The 18164-nt window shown below is 57.0% G+C and overlaps 5 protein-coding genes across 5 annotated transcripts; 3 read left to right on the plus strand and 2 right to left on the minus strand.

The window, feature by feature from the left end:
• Window positions 1-944: 944 nt before the first annotated feature.
• Window positions 945-1580, plus strand: GUITHDRAFT_50349 (hypothetical protein; the record flags this gene model as incomplete). Its single annotated transcript, XM_005833990.1, has 2 exons — window positions 945-1133; window positions 1281-1580. Coding segments are annotated over 2 exons (489 nt in total), but the record flags the coding sequence as incomplete, so codon positions are not given.
• A 6176-nt stretch (window positions 1581-7756) lies between these two features.
• GUITHDRAFT_47368 (hypothetical protein) lies at window positions 7757-8218 on the plus strand (the record flags this gene model as incomplete). Its single annotated transcript, XM_005833991.1, has 1 exon — window positions 7757-8218. A coding segment is annotated over one exon (462 nt), but the record flags the coding sequence as incomplete, so codon positions are not given.
• Window positions 8219-9301: 1083 nt separating this feature from the next.
• Window positions 9302-10270, minus strand: GUITHDRAFT_45198 (hypothetical protein; the record flags this gene model as incomplete). The annotated part of the gene is made up of 1 exon (XM_005833992.1): window positions 9302-10270. A coding segment is annotated over one exon (969 nt), but the record flags the coding sequence as incomplete, so codon positions are not given.
• Window positions 10271-11296: 1026 nt separating this feature from the next.
• On the plus strand, window positions 11297-12350 carry GUITHDRAFT_152148 (hypothetical protein). The gene is made up of 3 exons (XM_005833993.1): window positions 11297-11440; window positions 11800-12051; window positions 12109-12350. Exons 1-3 carry the CDS (start codon window positions 11318-11320, stop codon window positions 12196-12198), a joined length of 465 nt encoding a protein of 154 aa, XP_005834050.1. The 5' UTR covers window positions 11297-11317; the 3' UTR covers window positions 12199-12350.
• Window positions 12351-13587: 1237 nt separating this feature from the next.
• GUITHDRAFT_69936 (hypothetical protein) lies at window positions 13588-15708 on the minus strand (the record flags this gene model as incomplete). Its single annotated transcript, XM_005833994.1, has 6 exons — window positions 13588-14109; window positions 14162-14254; window positions 14278-14436; window positions 14492-14599; window positions 14652-14723; window positions 14773-15708. 6 exons carry the CDS (start codon window positions 15706-15708, stop codon window positions 13588-13590), a joined length of 1890 nt encoding a protein of 629 aa, XP_005834051.1.
• Between the last annotated feature and the right edge of the window lie 2456 nt (window positions 15709-18164).

Below are 18164 nucleotides of genomic sequence, written 5' to 3' on the forward strand. Positions count from 1 at the left end.
GACTTCCCACCTCTGGCTCGCTCACTGTATCTGCATCTTTCTCTGCCTATCCTACGTGACGTCCTCTCTCTGTCCCAATGGATCTCGTGTTATCCTCGCATCGTTTCTCTCCTCCTTACTACCTTCGTCTCTCTCCTCCTCTCCTCTCCTCTCTTGTCCTCTCCTCTCCTCTCCTCTCCTCTCCTCTCCTCTCCTCTCTTGTCCTCTCCTCTTCTCTCTTCTCCCCTCCCCTCTTGATCCTGGTCCCTGCATTGCGTACTACAACCCAGAGTACTACCCCCACCCTTTCCCTGACACCCCACCCCCTTTCACCGATCTTCAAATAGGGAATTTGGTATGGGAGACAGGGGTTCCAAGGGTATTTTAAGTACCCCCTACCCTAGTTCAGCAAGTCCTGTGGATAGGTCCTCATACAGCACAGCCTTTGTTGACCCTCATACCGCTCGACTGGACCTGAAGCATGCGCACGTGCGATATGGCGGAAATCCGAAATGCGAGGACGGGGGGAGGAGGAGCGGGGAAGGAGGGAGGGAGGGAGGGAGGGTTGACCAGAGGAGCAGTAAGGATGAGAGGGTTTCCTATGAATGCTGTAGAGCTTCAGGACTCAGACGGCACACGGTGCATGCAGCCTTGCCAGATCAGTCGAACCAGTGAACGATTCCTTGAGTGCCTGTGATTGCTGCATGTTGTGCAAGTTCTGAGTGTAGAGGATCATTTTTCACGACCATGATTTCTCTGTTCATGTGTGGATCCGGTCTCTTGACATGTTCTTGACTGTGTTGCTCCCGACCAGGCAGCACTTGGCCCATCACAAGATGGTTTCTACTCTAGCGTCGCAGCTGGCAGCTTTGCGGCAAGGGAGGGACCCTAAGGTTCGAGGAGCCTGAGGAGGAGATGTGGAGAGGAGCTGACACTTGCTGCAGGGAGACAACAGCCTCAAGCACAGGCCGTCCTTCCTCTTCACGTCGTCAGAGGCCGCAGACCTTGACGGGGACGCGATCCACAGCATCGGGCTGAGTGGGCTGGCAGAGCTGGAGAAGCAGGATCCCTCGCTCCACAAGTATGAGAAGCTTCTGTTCAACCGCTCCCCCTCCACCTTCCACCGAGAGAACCAGTCATACGACGCCATGAAGGTTAGGCTCCTGCCCCTGCCCCTGCCCCTGCTCCTGCTCCTGCCCCTGCCCCTTTTTCTCCTCCTCCTCCTCCTCCTCCTCCTCCTCCTCCTCCTCCTCCTCCTCCTCCTCAGCGCAGCGTCTCTTGTGACATCTGCCGCTCTCCAGTCAATCAACCAGTCAATCAAGAGCCTGTTGAAGGCTCTTGCTCCTTATTTCCTGCTCCGTCCCACTCACAAGATCCTCGAGTTTCTGATCCGATGCTACCAAGTCCACGAGCACAACCTTGACGATCTGCTGCTCTGCTGCCTTCCCTATCACACAACTCCGCAGTTCGTCCGCCTGGTCCAGCTGACTAACCCCAAGGACAAGTGGAGCTTTCTCAATGGCGTCAAGAAGACCGGCGCTCCTCTGTCAAGGACGGTGCTGGCGGGAGCTTGTATCTCGGACCTTGCTGTGCTCAAGTTCATCTGTGAAATGTGCAATGTAAGCATGCGGGGCGGCAGAGGACTAGGCGGATGAGATAGGGGATGGAGAAGAGGGGTGGAGAGATGGAGGCAAGGGGAAGGAAGAGAAGGTCAAGAGGGGAGTTTTGCAAAGTCTAGGAAGCAAGGGGCAATCCTTTGTGCAAGAGAGGAGGAGAGGCTGGTGACAGGGATCTGAATCTTTGATACAGGAGCCAACCACCAGTCGAGTCGTCCTGACTCTCTTCGTGAGCACAGCAGTGGAGGTCTTGACGACGATGAAGAAAGTGACGGAGGAAGTCTCCCTTGCCATCCTCCCGACCATCCTCGAGGGCATTCGCACCCCCAAGGTCTCTGACTTCCAGTCAGCCGCGTACATGGTGCTCGCCGCGCTCGTAAAGAGGGCGGAGCTGTCGGAGGAGGTGATCCGGAGTCTGCTGGAGATCATTCCCAAGTACGCCAACCGGCAGAACCCGACGGACTGCCTCCTGATTGTTGTCATCATCTGCAACTTCCAGCGGCCGAGCAGGCTCGAGCCCCAGGGGGTCTCGTCGGTCCTGCACATCCAGCCCGTCGTCGGGATTCTCAAGGAGCTCGGGGACAAGGTAGACCTCTCTGGCTTCCTGGGTATCTTCATCAGGGGGCTGGTAAGGGACGTGAAGGAGAACAGCCGGGCCCTTCAGGTGCTGCAGGAGCTTCTGACTAGCCTCCCGCTGTCCTCGGAGATCGTCATGCAGGCAGCCATCGCAGTCACTCGGGGAGCCTGTGACATGTACAGGCACGCCAAGAACGGGAAGATGTCGGTGGAGGAGAACGACGTGGTGAAGAAGATGAGCGACGTTCTCAGCTCGCTGGCCCTCCGCTACCCCAACGAGATCGACGAGTTTGTGAACAAGATTCTGAGGAGCTATGGAGTGAAGCCGGTGGAGGAGGGCAGGGATGAGCCGTCCAAGAAGAAGTCAGGCGGAGACAAGAAGGGTGAGGGTGATGGCAAGAAGGGCAACCAGTCAAAACAGGCGCAAAAAGGAAAGAAGAAGGACGAGGACGAGGACGAGGACGAGGACGAGGACGAGGACGAGGATGAGGACGAGGATGAGGACGAGGACGAAGATGGGGGCGAGCATGACGACGAGGAGAGGGAGTGGCTAACCTCGTTCCTGTCGCACACCTTCCAGGGCACAAGGCACATCCCCATCCTAGAGGGAGGGACGACCCTGCTTCTTGCTCTAGAGCACCCCAACGCCTCCATCCGCAGAGCCGCCCTCCTCAAGGCGTTTCAGAGCACCTCGAGTCAACCTCTGGAGCCCTTCCTAGCCGACGCCCTCCTGCGCAGACTGCAGGACGAGGACCCGTCTGTCGTCCTCTGCGCGCTGTCGTGGGACAAACTCGTGGCGAAGCTGCCAGCAGAGAGCCTGCTGGAAGGTCTCAGCAGCCTCGTGTTGGAGGGAAGGGGAGGGAAGGTTGGGAAGAAGACGCAGGTCTCCGAGAGTCAGGGGCAGGCGCTGACCATCCTGTGCTCGTCCTTCCTCGAGGCACATCCGGAGTTCGAGGACAAGGCCATGACGGTCCTTCTAGGAAAGTTTTTGATGTTCCCCAGCACACGGAGGACGAGCGGGCTGGTGCTGAAGCTCATGGTGGGGTCGAAGCATTTGCTGTTCGAGGGGCTGGTGGAGATGAAGGAGGAGGTGAAGGAAGGCAGCAAGACTGAGCTGTCGGGGGAGGGAGCGTGGGAGCTGAACGTGAAGGTGCTGATGAGGATAGCACGGAACATGGTCAGGATGAACGAGGAGGAGATGGAGAAGATGGTCGGACTTGTCAGGGGCTGCAAGTGCCTGGCAAGCAAGTTCCTCCTCCTCCTCTTCTGCATGAAGCAGTGCAAGGAGGACAGGATGCTGGTGCTGGCGTCAGCGGTGAAGGAGGAGCTCATCAAGTTCGAGAGGAGCGCAGGCGGAGTGAAGAAGAAGAAGAAGTGGAACGACCCTGAGGTCCTTGCCAACCTCTCCGCTCACCACCTTGCAAAGCTCTTCTCCTCGGAGGAGGACAACGATAGCCTCTCCTCCCTCAGGGTCGTCAGCTCGGCGACCTGGTTTGTGATGGCAAAGAAGCTTCAAGGGTGCAAAGTAGACGCTGTGGACAAGGGGGAAGGAGGAGCGGCAACGGAGCTGCTGGCGCTGGTTAAGAGCATGTTCAAGTTCTTCTGCGACCGCAGGGACATCAGGCCGTTCAAACTTCACGTGCAGGAACTGGTGGGAGGCTGGAGATTAGAGTTCTCCCTCTCCTTCCTATCCTCCTTCGTCGTCGACAAGCGCTCCTGCTCGCCCTCCTGCAGGGCCCACTGCCTGTACATGCTCACGTCCCTCGTCAGGACGGGAGGCGCCCAAGTCTCCCTTGCTGCCCAGCACCTCTTCCCCGTCCTCCTCGCCCTCAAGGATCAGAGTCAGCTCGTGCGGCACGCGGCCATCACCTCCTTGAAGGTCGTGGCGGGGCTCGCGCACGACAAGAAGAAGTCTCCTCCTCCCATCGTCTACGGCAAGCTTGATGTTTCCGTCTTCCTGGCCTTTGTCTCCTTCCTCGCCGATCAGAGTCAGGACCTGTTCCACGGCGAGCAGCACCTGTCGTCTCTGCTGTCAGGGCTGCTGAGGCTAGAGGAGCAGGAGGACAAGGAGGAGACGGGCAAGAGATCGCGGAGCTTCTCGGAGAGCAACAGGAAGCAGGTGCAGGCATACCTGCTTGAGCTCGTGTTTGCGCAGGAGGAGGAGGACAGGAAGGTGGAGATGATGGAGCTGCTCCTTCCCTTTGTCTCTTCCATGGTCTCCCTGCCAATCACCCACTCCCGCCTGCAGGACTGCGTGAAAGCTCTAGAGGCCTCATCCTCATCCTCCTCCGCCTCCGCCTCCTTCTCGCCATCCTACATCAGCAGCCTCGTCCGCCTCCACCTCTCTTGCAGGATCGCGTCTGCGGTCTCCAGCTCGAGCAAGGAGGAGGTGAACAAGATCTGCTCCACCATCCTCGCGCCTCTCCGAGCTGCAGCCAAGCTCCGTCAGAGGAAGGGAGCAGCTAGTCAGGACGCTCTGCTCTCCTCGATCCTCCGTTACTTCCCAGCTGATCTCTACAGTCTCCTGCCCGGAAGCATGCAGGAGAGCATGCTGACAGATCTCTGCACTCTAGTTGCCTCTGCTCCTCCTGACATGGCAGGGCTCGCCAAGACTCAGCTCTTCTCACTTCCCCTCCTTGCTCAGCACGTGACGAAGCTGCTGTCCTCCTTGCTCGAGCGAGCCAGGGGCACGCAGACTCCGTCCTCGGAGCAGAAGGCGAGGAAGCAGAAGACGGAAGCAGGAGCAACAGGAGGAGCGGACAAGCTCGCGGAGCTGAAGAGGGACGCGTCGGTAGTGACGGACGTGATGCAGTACCACGAGGATCCGACTCGGTTCCTCTCCCTCCTCCCTCAGCTGTTTGAGATGCTCGACGTGATCACGTCGGAGGACGGAGGAGCTTCTTTCAGCGCGGACGGGGACGAGTCTCTGGACCAGAGCCTCCTTTCCTGCATTCTTGTACTTCTTCAGGCTCACCTGGGCAAGAAGCCAGAGGAGGAGGAGGAAGGGAAGAAGAAGAAGAAGCGAAAGGAGGAGCAGAGCAAGGGCGAGGAGGGGCTGGGAGCGGCGATCGAGCAGGGGATCAGGATGGAAGCGATCGTGCGGTGCCTTAGGAGGGCGCAGGCCCCGCAGACGCGGCACGACGCGCTGCTGCTCCTGCAGGCTCTGACGGCGGCGCATCCTCGCCAGGTCCTCAAGCATGTCATGACGATCTTCTCCTTCCTCGGGGAGACCGGTCTCGTGCACGACGACCACTACTCCTTCCTCGTCATTGAGCAGACGCTCAAGAGCATCGTCCCCCCTCTCATCGCCTGCGGCATGCAGGAGGAGGAGCTGCTTCAGGTGTTCGTCCAGTCCCTCCTGCTCATCCCCGCACACAGGAGGATGCGGCTGTACACCACCCTCCTCATGCTCCTCCCCTCCAGGAACGTCCTGGAGACCTTCCTCCTCCTCCTCCTCTCCGCCAAGTTTGCCCGGCCCGCGAAGAAGGGGAAGGGAGGGGAGGAAGACATGGTCGCCTTCGGCGTCTCGGTCTGCGCGCAATTCCCGCTGGACTTTCAGCTGGACAACTACAACAGCCTGCTGGAGAGCATGAGGAAGATGCCGCAAAGAGAGGCAGAGCTCAAGAAGAGCAGGTCCTCCTCCTCCTCCTCCTCTATGAAGGAGCTTCGGGTCCTCCAGTCCCTCCTGATCCAAGTCATCATCCGCCTCCTTAGCAGCCGCTCGTTCGCCGTGCAGGTCCAGACGCTGCCGGCCGCTGACGAGGAGCTCTTCCAAGGGCAGCTCCTGCTCCTCTTTGAACAGCTCATCCTCCTCCAGCGCATGGCGCACGACTGGGAGGAAGAGGAGGACAGCTCGAGGGCCAAGGAGGACGTGAAGGAGAGAATGGATGAGGCCCTGCAAGTCGTCAGTTCCCACCTCTCTGTGAGCGGCTTCGTGCGGAGCATCTCCTCTCTCCTCGAGAAGAAGGACGAGCAGGTCAGGCAGCGAGCGCTTTCGTACCTCAGCCACAAGCTCGAGCTCCTCGACTCTGACCTCCCCCCCGCACAGAGGAGCCTCCTCCTCGACCTAGTCCCCTCCCTCAGTGGGTATCTCCAGGGCAAGTCGGAGGGGTCCGTCCAGCTCTCCGTCTGCTGCCTTGAGCAGCTGGCCCGGCTGTTCGCCAGCAGCCAGCCCAAGGGTTGGCTCGAGTGCATGCCGCAGGTGGTGGCCTGTCTCTCCTCCTCTTCCTCCCTCGTCGTCTCCTCCACCTGCTCCTGCATCGCCACCATGGCCATCCAGCTCGGCGCCGCTGCCCTTCCCAACATCAACAAGGTGGTCCCGAGGATGCTGGACCTGGTGCAGGAGAGAGTGAAGAGCGTCGCGGCCCTGGAGGAGGAGGAGGCGATCCTGTGTCAGAGCGCTGTGCTGTCAGTGGAGAAGATCATGTCGCACCTGCCGCACCTCATGTCTCCCTTCGTTGACAAGTTCCTCTCCTGCCTCCTCCACCCGTCGCTCGTCGACCCCCAGGCTCACTCGGCTCTGTTCCTCGCTGCCAAGCAGGCGCGTCAGCGACTGGTGAGCTCTTCCTCTCCTCAGTCACCTGCTTCCCTCCTGTACTCAAGGGATCGGTTCCTCCCCTCACCCTCTTTGATCCGCTTCTCCCTTCCTCGTTCCTCGCTCCATTCCTCTCCCCTCCCGCTCGTCTCCTTCTCTACCACTCTGATGCTTCTCTTCTTCTATCCACGTTTTCAAATCCCTGTAACTCGATCTCTCTCTCTCTCCTCTACTGCTTATCCTTCCCCTCACTCCCTCACTCTCTCACTCTCTCACTCCCTTTCTTCGCATTTTGACTTTCCTTTTACAGCCGGAGATCATCGCATCGAGGATCCTCATCCCGAAGCTTTGCAAGCAGCGTGAGGAGCTAGCTGAGATGTCAAGGCACAGCCTGCATGCTCTCTTCGCCATGCTCGAGCAGCTCTGCAAGTCCCTCAGCCAGCAGGACGTGGCCGCAAGTTTCCCCCGCATCTTCAAGTTCTTTCTCGACTCCCTCGACCTTCGCTTCCTCGCGCTAGCGGGCAAGACGAGCATCGCAGGGGAGGAGGTTGTGGAGGTTGAAGGCGCCATGCTCGTGGCCCTGGAGGCGCTGGTGCTGAAGCTGAACGAGTCTCGGTTCAAGCCCTCGTTCCTCAAGCTCTACGACTGGGCGACAGTCCTCGAGGAGAAGGAGGCGGAGGGGAGGAGCAGCAAGGAGGCTGAGCTTCACTCCCTGCAGAGGATGAGCAGGCTGGTGACCCTGAGCAGAGTTGTCAACACGTTGGGGGAGCGGCTCAAGGCAATCATGGTCCCCTACTTCTCCTACCTCCTCCAGCTCTTCCTCTCCATCCTCTCCGACAGGGCCACCATCTTCAAGCCTCTCTCCCAGCCTCCCCCCTCCTCCAAGAAGAGGAAGAGGGACAAGGATGGGGATCAGGACATCGCAAAGCAGGTGCTGATTCCTCCACCTCCCCATCGTCCCCCTCCCGCTCCCGCCCCTCGTCTGCCCTCCCCCCCCCCCTTCCTGCTTCCTCTGACTTGCTGGCAGCTGGCCGACGAGTGCACGGACTGGGTTGTCCAGGCCCTGCACAAGTGCTTCCTCTACGACACCATCGCCTTCACCAACAAGGAACGCTTCGAGGCACTTCACCCGCCCCTCGTTGCCCTCCTCGACGACCTCTCGTGTGGCAAGGAGCGCTACCAGACTCGCATCGACCTCTATCTCAAGCCAGCTGTCATCCAGCTCGCCGTTGCCGTGCAGGCAGGGACGGGAAGCGACCTGCTCTGGAAGCCTCTCAACCATCAGCTTCTCCTCCGCACTCGCAACGACTCTGCCATGGTCCGCTTCGCCGCCCTCCAGGTGGTCACAGGAGTCGTTCAGCGTCTCGGGGAGGAGTACCTGTCGCTCGTGCCCGAGATGCTCCCCTTCATCGTCGAGGTGCTCGAGGACATGGACGAGCAAGTCGAGACCTGCGGGCGGCAGCTGGTTGCGCTGCTGGAGACTCACCTTGGGGAGAGTCTCAACGAGTATTTGCGAGCTTAACCTGTATCTTACTGTTCCATACATCTACATCCTCCTCTCCTCCTGCCTCCTCCTCGCATTCTACGCTTCCCCGCATGCTCTACTCGTCGATCTCAGTCTGGCTGGTACTGTTTCACTCCCCTCCTTTTGCCTTCTGTACAAAAGCGTCAGATCAAGAAGTTGGAGCGACAGCGATGGAGAGGAAGGAAGGAAAAGGTGGAGGAGGGGGTGAGAGCAAGAGAGACGCAGGAGGAGGGGAGGAAGAAAACGAGAGCTACCGAAACAATGATCAAGGATAAGAAGAAAGATAGCGAGCGGGAGGGAGCACCAGGAAGAAAGGACTGAGGACAGAGTCTTCTGGGTTCAATAGAATATCCACCTGGATCATCTGATCGATGGAACTTCCGATGGTGACGATGATGGTGGCAAGGAGCCCGACAGTAGACACGAAGGAGATCCTTGCGGCTCTGCAAAGAGACAGTAAGAAGCCTCCCTCCCTCCCTCCCTCCCTCCCTCCCTCCCTCCCTTCTTTCCTTCCTTCGCAAGCAAGCAAGCATGAAGGTACTTGCCTGCGGATAGGGTTGTCGATAGCAAGATCGTTCTCAAAATGTTTGACAGCAAGAGGATACTGTACATTTCTGAGCATCGCCGTTGCCTGCAACGCAAAATTGAACAATTCAGCGAGAATGCTCAGGGAGGAGGGAGGAGGGAGTCGACAAAATCATCGCTATTCAAGGATTGAAGTATCATGACACATCAACTGGAAGTTAAGCGAGCGGAGGAGGAAGCGTCCAAGGAGGACAAGATAAGGAACAGCATGTGCCGCTACCCTACAGACGGCTCACCTTTTCCCAGCTAAACCGCTCAGCAAAGCTCCGGCCTTGCCTTCCCATTCGCTGCAGACGCTGCTTGTCTGCCTTCAGCTGAAGCACATGTCAGAAACCCTTTTTGGGGCGCACTGTCTCTCCCCTCCATACTCCCTACTCCTCCTTCCACGACTATGGCACAACAACAACACCGCCTCCGCTTCCTCTTCCTCCTTCCACTACCTCCACCACTTCCTCTTCTCACCATCTGGATGTGTTGGCTGATGAGGTCTGAGTCCCCAGGGGGCACCAGGAAGCCCGTCTCTCCTTCAGTGATGAGGTCGGGGATTCCTCCAGCCTTGGCTCCGATCACAGGCACCCCCGACGCCATGCTCTCCAGCACGACGAACCCGAGGGTCTCGCTGTCACTCGGCATGCAGAAAACATCCGCTGAGGCGAAGGCTCTCCACAACTTCTCTCCTCGCAGCACGCCAGTGAAGACGGTCTTGGTACCCTCAAAGAGCTGCTTCAGGTCCTTCTCGTAGGGCCCCGTGCCCACAATCGCCAGACGAACATCCGGGTTGGCGTCGAGCACGGCCCGAAGGTCCTGGATCCTCTTCTCCTTGCCCAGCCGGCCGACGTAAAGGAGGAGCATTTCGTCAGGGTTGCCGTCGGTCAGCATCCTCCTGGTCTCCTCGTTCCTCCACTTAGGGTTGAAGCTCTCCGTGTCTATCCCCTTCCTCCAGACCTCCACTCGCTCGATCCCGTGCTCGAGGAACTCCTCCTTCAGCTGAGGGCTGGTGACCAGCGTCAAGTCTGCCTGGTTGTGGATGAGCTTGATAGTGAGCCAGGAGATGTCGACGATGAAGGGGACGAAGCCGAGATAGTTGGCCGCGTACACGGGCAGGTGCGTGTGGTATGAGAGCACGAGGGGGATCTGGAACCATCTGGCATAGATGGAGGACATGAGGCAGATGAACCCAGGAGTTGTGACGTGCAGGACCTCGGGCTTGAACCTCTCAATCATCTTCATCCCCACGAGGTTCTGATCGAGGGAGAGGCAGATGAGGTTGTACAAGGAGAAACGGAAGCCCGGGGTGTAGGTGATGGGATAGCCCAGGAAACTCTCCGGAGGGTCCTGGGAGTCGTCGGGAGTTACGATCTCGATCTGATCCTCCGCTTTCTGCATGTACCGCAGCATCTCCTGGTACCTGTTCGAGTACCCACTGACATGCGTGAAGGGAGTCGGCTCAACGATGAGGCCGATGCGCCATGGCTCCCTGGTTCGCAGATCCGGGATCTCCACGTCCTCCTCCGTAGCAGGGGCAGATACAGTCTGGGCAACAGCAACAGCTTCTGACTCGCCTGCTCGTGTCATGGAGAGAGAAAGCAGGCTTGTACCCTTGCAGGCACCAGCGTCTTGCGTTTGCCATCGTGAGCATGTCTCGGATCTGGGCGATGCCAGCCGGTTGAAGAGGCGGGCAGGGCTGAGACCGAAGGTCGAGACATAATCTACACCGAAGCATGCGATGAGGAGCAGAAGAATCGAAGATCTCGTCATCCCTGTGTATACTGCTTGACAAGATCAGAACGATGTTTGCATAACAAGTTTGGTCTGCAGGAGAAGAGTCAGATAATTACAATCAGGTAGATCAGAACGGCACTATGCATTGGTGTCTGCTTTGCTACGAGTCTTCAACCTACGTCTGCCCTCTACTTGAGCATAGAGCTTACAGTATCACCTGCATTACCAACTACTCGATCTTTGTCATGGTCTCTGACACCCTCCCCTCTCTGAATTCTTGTCCTCCTCTCCCGCTGTCATCGTCGACGTCAATCTCCTCGCCAAATTTCCTGTCCTACAGGCTGTGCATCCCGTCGTTACACCTCCTCCCTTCTCCGTCCCTTCATCCTAGTCGCAGCATCTTCATCGTCTTCGTCACTGCCAACTTCATCATGCTGATTCTTCTCCTCTTCTCATCCCTCTGTCATGAACAACCTCGCTTCCCGCCATCACATGCAAGGGCTCCCGCAGACTACGCCTGTTGGGTACCCCCTCGTACTCATCCATCCTAGACCCCTACCCCCCTAAATGACTAAGAAATGATATCAAATAACCCCATCATTTTCCTTTTACTACCCCTACCCCCAAGAAGACTCTTGACCCTGCAAAGCACAGGACTGACAGAGCACGGGACGGCCTCGCATTACGGTCTCCCATCTATGGTGGTTACCAGAATGGTCCCCCGGAACTCGCGGTTACTTCCCATCGCCCACAAAATTTAGACCAAATTTCGGTCGAACAATGCAGGAAGCAATGCTCAAGGCGGTGGTCGGAGTCGGAAGTTTCATGGCACTGGCCATGGCGCACAGGAGGGAGGCTGCGGCAAAGACTGTCGGCAACGATCTCTCGTCAGTGTCCTACGAGGTTGTACCTCCTGCTTGCTCTGTACTTCCACTGTGACACTAATGCGCCCCCCGCAAACGCCTGTCCTCCACCTTGCCAGCTGCTGACTCGACCTATCTTCTGAACATGGAGGAGAATGGTTGGGGATAGCATGCATGCTTGAGCTAGCAATGTCCGTGTGCTAAGAGCTATCGTGCGCGCCGAGGACGGGGCGATGTCTCAGTCGAGAGCAGATGCGCCTCTTTGCTCGCGCTTCCTTGTACTTTGCTGCCCGTGATATGGTATCGACGTCTTTCCATCTCAAAATGTTCATGTGTGCTGTGTCACATCAATGACAGTCAGTCCTCCTCTCCCTGCTCTCGCATGACACCTTCGCGCAGGTGGAAGCGAAGCATATTGAATTCTTGAACGCCATGATCAAGAAGTTCAGCATCAAGGATCTGGACAAAGCGGTGAGGATTGCTGTGCAGTTCGCCATATCAGACGGCAATGCCGATGCACTCTTCGTCAAGAAACGATGCAACACGTGCGGCGGCAAGAAGAACAAGAACAAGGTCACGGTGAAGCTCTACAAGCACCAGGTTGAGTTTCTGGAACAAACTCAGAAGAAGTTCAACATCAAGTCAGTGGATGTGAGGGCCAACTGTTCGCATCTAGTTTACATGTAACGCTGACCTCCCTCACCCCAGAAAACTCTCCGCTGCATCCTGGAGTACGCGGAGACCGACGGGGACAAGGACTTCATCTTCAACAAGACCCGCTGCAAGATGTGCGGGTGATCTCAGGACCCCCGCCGGTCATGCCGGGCTGAGGAAGTTGCGGATGTCCTTGCAGCCTATGGAGGAGGAGGACGCCCTTGCGATCTTGCGCCTCTTGTGTAGAGAGTTGGTCTCTGACTGGTGGCAGCGAGTGCACAGCGTGCGGAACCCCGAAATATCGATCATTCCTCCTCCCTCGCACACCGGCCTGATGTGATCCGCCTGTCCGCGGAGTCAGATTCTGAGACAGCGCACGCTCCCCTGTGTTGGTCTTGCCTGCCAGAAATCGCCCTCGGTCGGGTGCGTTAGGATGGCCTCCGAGCGGCCCTTGATGGGAATGCCGCTTTCCATGAGGGCGGAGAGGCGCTCTGGTCCCTGGGGAGGAAGAGTGAGGCGTTGGAGGAGAGGGCACAGAAGGACTGGATGGTAGAAGGATCAGGGGGAGGAGATGGAAGGGGAAGAAAGAGAGGAGGAGGGCGGGGGGTGGGCAGAGGAAGATGAGGGGAGTAGACTCTTGTGTCTTGAACCTTGGGAAGGCATTTGATGCGCTTGAAGAGACTGTGCGCATCCATGCCGCACAGCTGACAGACGCCCTTCTCCAGCTCGTAAAGCTGCTGGGAGGGTGAGACGTTTGCGGCAGCACGAGATCTTGGTAGACCTGCCGCCTGACAGATGCAGAGGAGGCGCAAGTAGCGTATTCCTCGCTGCACTTGTGCGAGCAGAAGTTGGCTCGAAACCTCTCCATCCTCTGCTCGCTCTGCTCCAGGCGCTTGCCGCACCAGCTGCAGAGGTCAGGGCTGCAGAAGGGAAGCTCGGAGGAGTGACGCTGAGTAGTCGGGTGTTGGGCTCCTTCCCTTCGATTCGCCACGTTTCCTGGTCGACGTCAGATCGAGCAGCCCCGACAAACCCCCGCGTGCTGCCGACCTGACTTGAGGAGCGCGGCGGTGAGAGAAGAGACGAGGGTGTCTGACAGCTGCTTCTTCTCCACTGCCCGAAGCTTCTTCCATCTGTCGTGGAACTCTCTCACGCAGCGCAAAGCGGCAGGATCAGCCGTCAGGAACGCAGGAAGGAGAGTTCCAGTAGAGTCTTCCAGCTCGGACGGATGCACGCTGCCCATGAGAAGTTTGCCTTCCATGTCCTCGTAGACGTACAAACGCTGCGTGTTCCCTGATACTTGAAAGCAAAGCTTTCGTAGCTTTCAGATTTTGATGGTGCATGGAGTGAGAAGACGGGTACCTTTCGTTTGGGCCCGGCTGCTTCCAAAGTACATTGCGCCTGAGACGATTCCACCATATCAACTGCAGCAATTTCCTATCATAAATGAGTTCAATCAAAGTTGCAGGTTTTCATGACAGGCAATCTCAGACCTCATCGTCATCGAGATGGATCCTCACTAGTACCAACTCAACGTCATGCCCAACACAAACGAGTTCTACTATTACCAGAGACTGGTGTAGAGTTTTCCTCGGCATCGCAAAGATCGATCACATCACCGGTCGATTTAGACTCTAACACTGACTCCTTGGGCTTTCTCGGCCTCCCGCACCTCGGATCGAAGAAAGAACGAATGTCTGGTTTCCCAGGAGTGACAGCAAGTTCATTGAAGACTTCGTCGTCGTCCGGTAGGGTGAACGAGAGTTCGCTGCTGTCCCGGCGGCCTCCGGCAACCCTCTCCGCCTCCAGTCTCTGCTTCTTCCCATTCAGCGTGTGGCTCACCACCGACAGCTTGCGAGTCAACAGCCGCCAGATGCATTCGTCAAGCGTTTGTCGCGCTACAAGGTAGTGCACATTGACAGAGGCGGTCTGCCCGATGCGATGAGCTCGGTCCTCTGCCTGCACCATCACGCCAGGCGTCACATGCAGTTCGGCGAACACAACTGCCGAGGCTGCTGTCAACGTCAGCCCCTGACCCGCTGCCTGCAGACCCAAAACCTGAACCACCTTGCGTCACAATGCATACTGCTGGACATACTTGTTGAGGTACCGCCACACGCACATCAGAACGGGTCTGAAATTTCTTGACAAGGTCTGGTCTATCGCTAGCGGAAACACCCCCGTCTATCCTGATGTATCCCACCTGTACGCTCGTCACTCTCCTACACATTTGTTAATCTCATTGCTTCGTGCCTTTGCTCTGCAGAGCTCCTTTTCCAAAGTGTCCAGTACCGCCAAGTAGTGAGCAAAGATCAGTAACTTCGCTCCTCCCTCCACCAAGTCCATCATGTACTGTGCTGCTAATTCTGCCTTCGCCAAAGCGGTCTGGAATAGAAGAAGATGATTAGTCGGAAGTGTGCTGAAGCAAACAAGAATGTACCTGTTTGGTCAGTTCACCCCAGACCACGTTACGCTCGAAACCGTCGAGTCCGCCCATCTTGTTCATGTTTTCTCTGATAGACTTCAAAGAGTTCTGATCTAGCTCAAGCTGAACACCCCAGTAAGGACGATGAGAGGTCAGTCTAGTAAAGTTCAAAGACCGGGATGTGCTGTCGACGTTTCGCTGGCAGTTCACTCATCACGTCATTCTTGAGCCGTCGGATCATGATCGACTGCAACTACAGATGTGTCACGCTATGACATTCGGCTCCATTTCCTCACCTTGTCATGCAGCTCCTCTATGTGTGTCGCTCCTCTACATTCCCAGCCGAATCGACCTCGACGCCCGTCACAATACCTAGTGGTGTACTCCGTCCAGGATCCAAAGGTCTTGTCAGCGATCATGGTGATCTGTGAGAACAGCTCTGCAGGGCGATTCAAGGCAGGCGTCCCAGAGAGCAGGACGCATCTGCGCGCTTGTTTGGCCAACCTCATCACAGCTTTTGTCCGCTTCGTGTCTTTGTTCTTGCAGTAATGACTCTCGTCCACTATGATGGTGCGAAACCCGCAGCCGATCAGACTTGTCTGGAGGAAATCGCTCCGGGACAAGAGGTCGTAAGTAACGATCACCATCTTTGCCGTCTTCAAGTTGTCCACGTCCGTACTTGATCTCACTACTTTGATGTCTCCAGGACGCAAATCAGTCAGCCACTTTTCCAGCTCCTCGGCCCAAACCCATCTCATCGAGGCCGGCATGAGGCAGACCACAGGCCAGTCCTGGGAGAACACGCAAGCTATGGCTATTGCCTGCAACGTCTTGCCCAGCCCCATCTCATCTGCAATCAGCACCCTTCCTCCATGCGATATCCCAAACTTGACTCCCTCCTTCTGGAACGGCATAAGTGCCGATTCTATGTTCCCTGGGATCAGCTTGTAGAGATCCTCCGCCTCCTCCCCTCGCGTTCCGTGTCGTTCAGCTCCCTCGCAGCTAGCATGTACACTCTTCACGCTGCGATTGCTGCTACTCCTGCAACTGTGTCCGGTATGATCGGCATCATTCCTACGCTCCTCTACCTCGCTCGTGCGATGCCGGTTACTGGACCTTGACGGATGTACCCGTTTCGCTCCTTGTTGAGCATGCTGACAGTCCACTCCATCTACGTGGATGGCTTCTGCTGCCGAGCTACAAGGAGCTGACGTGGAGCAAGCTCTCTGCATACCCGGAGATAACCTGTCTTCTCTCCCGTGCTCCTGTGCCTTTCCTTCCCAAATCTCGATTCCGGATGCGATGATCTCATCCGAACCATGACTGTGTTGACCATGATGACGATGACGCCGATGTCGCATCTCCTTCTCATCAGCGTTGATGATTTTATCTTGCTCCTCCTCCTCCTCCTCCTCCTCCTCCTCCTCCTCCTCCTCCTCCATGAGATCGAAGCTCTGCAGGAGGGAACGCGAGCCCAAAGAGGTTCCCGCCATTCTGCCCGCCATTTCGCCAGTCGCCGGGGCGCCCGGGGTCCCCGCCGGCGCGCCGGGCCCCGTGCCGACAGCCGTGACTGCTAGCAGAGGCCCGGGTGACTCGCCGCGCCGTCGGAACCTGAACCGTTCAACGCCGGGCGTACGGCGGCGGCACGGTTTTCAAGTATCCGAGTACGAGGACAATAACAGTACCGGGCCCGACTCCCTCTCATGCCCGAATCAAATGAACTGTTGATGTTTGCTAAGTTCCTTCTGAGTAAGAAAACAGCTCAGCTGGCAAAAGGAAAATCAATCATCGGCGATCAAACGGAACTTAGCTTCAAAAGTTTCATTCAAGTTCAAAGGCTTCAAATCAATTGCAGGCAGGATTCAAGGCTCGAAGTTAGGCCGCGCAGTTGCTAAGGCTACCGCAACACTGCCGCTGCGAGTCTATTCGGATACTCTATAGTAATCTGACACAGACTGCCCACATCCGAGGCTCCGCATTACTATATTTTGTTGTCCGACGCCGCCGTAGCCACGGCTGGCTTTGCCATAAGCAACACTGCGCACCAAACCGCCACAGCCCAGCACAAGGCTGCAAACACTGTGATGGCGATCTTGAAACACGGAGACGTCAGGCGGGGTCATCGCGCGGAAACACGAGAGGCTACCTGGGTCTGCAGGTGGATATTCTCCTTCAACATGTCATAGCCTTGCTCGTAGCCCAGCATGTCGCTGTCGTATCGGAGCTTCCACTGCAGCACATGTCACGCGTCCGATCCCTTGCACGCTTCTCCTATCCACGACCTTCCCGTTGACACAAACGCGCGGCTTGCCCGACCCAGAGTAGGTGTCGCCGTGGAGACAACTGGGAGTGAATCAAGGTCATGCGGCTGTCTGAGGCCACAAGCTTCCCACACTCACTCGTAGCACTTGTTGTTCACACAGTGACCTTGCCAGTCGATCACGCTCGTGTAGAAGCTGAACCTGGAGGCATCACAGCTTCAATGGCCGACCAACGGCTCCAGGCAGGTCGTCACCCGCCGCCACTGAGTGTACCCGACTCCATGCACTTCTGCTGTATAGTCAAGTCCTTGCTGACGGACTCCTGCGGAAAGCCGACAGGTCCAACAGTCAGAAAGCAGAGCACGCGGCGGGTCAGTCAGAGGCTACCGGGAGGCAGATGGACGCGGCCTGGTAGAATTGGGGGATCGCCGTCTTCTCCTTGCTGCAAGTCCCGGTACTGGGCGTTGGGGTTACAGGAGAGGACAGGCTTGCTCGCAGCTGCTAGATGGCCCACTCACCCGTCATTGATGCAACTGATTTCCTGGCTCGTCTGAAAGGCGTTGGGGATAAACTTCCCACAGAAGCGATTCTTGTTTCTCTCATGGATCATCCTGGTTTCGTAGTAGCCGGTTGGGTAGTAGTAACCATTCCAGTAGTAACCACTATAGACGTAGTAACTGTTGTTGTAAATCTTGTTCCTGGAAGCATCAAAACGAAGTCAGCCTAGCGGTATCAAAAGCCAAGACAAGTGTATACTCGTAGACATTCGAGACAAGGTCTTGGCTGATCTCGTCAATCGTATTGCACAAGTCATCATGTCCGTCCGGCAGCTCTCTCTTCTTGCAGATGCTTCTGATTTTCAAGTCCTTGTAGACGCCATAGTACTGCTTCACTTTCGCTTGATCAGCCGCGATGTACTTGCCCAAGTTTTCGAAAGCGCCTGAAATCTGGGACAGGGAAAGGTCTTGCGCACAATACTGATCCAGATCGCAGTCGAAGTCAGTTGTGCATTGCACACACACACCGACAAAGGTGTAGGGCTCTTTGGTGTCTGCAGATTGAGTCAACCCCGTGTCGTTCCAGAGGGGCAGACAAATGGGGTAACTCTTGTCACTGCAATCAGCCTGCACATGGCACTGGGAGTACGAGGGAGCTGACGCGCTGGCAGGGGCTGCAGGGGCGGCGAGGAGAAGGAGAAGGAGGAGGGAGGGGGAAGTCGACAGGAGCTTGCTGTTCATGTTGTATGCGCTGCGCTCGCTTGCGTTAGCTAGGAGTCACTGACAGCTTGAAATAGCGTCACGTTACGCCTCCTGGCTCTGACCCACAAGAGTCATGACAAAGTTCACCATCCACCCACCCCATGAAGTTGCCTCCAGGATGCCAGAGTAGGACCGGGTCCTAGAACCCTTGACCGCCCGTATGCCTTG

Source organism: Guillardia theta (assembly GCF_000315625.1).
Source record: "Guillardia theta CCMP2712 unplaced genomic scaffold GUITHscaffold_27, whole genome shotgun sequence".
Lineage (NCBI taxonomy): Eukaryota > Cryptophyceae > Pyrenomonadales > Geminigeraceae > Guillardia > Guillardia theta.

What these genes read in the sequence shown, in the direction of transcription:
- GUITHDRAFT_152148 (XM_005833993.1), top strand. Translation starts at nt 11,318, where the DNA reads ATGCAGGAAGCAATGCTCAAGGCGGTGGTCGGAGTCGGAAGTTTCATG. An exon ending in TCTCGTCAGTGTCCTACGAG is followed by an intron (nt 11,441 to 11,799) that starts GTTGTACCTCCT and finishes ACCTTCGCGCAG; the next exon opens with GTGGAAGCGAAGCATATTGA. An exon ending in TCAACATCAAGTCAGTGGAT is followed by an intron (nt 12,052 to 12,108) that starts GTGAGGGCCAAC and finishes CCCTCACCCCAG; the next exon opens with AAAACTCTCCGCTGCATCCT.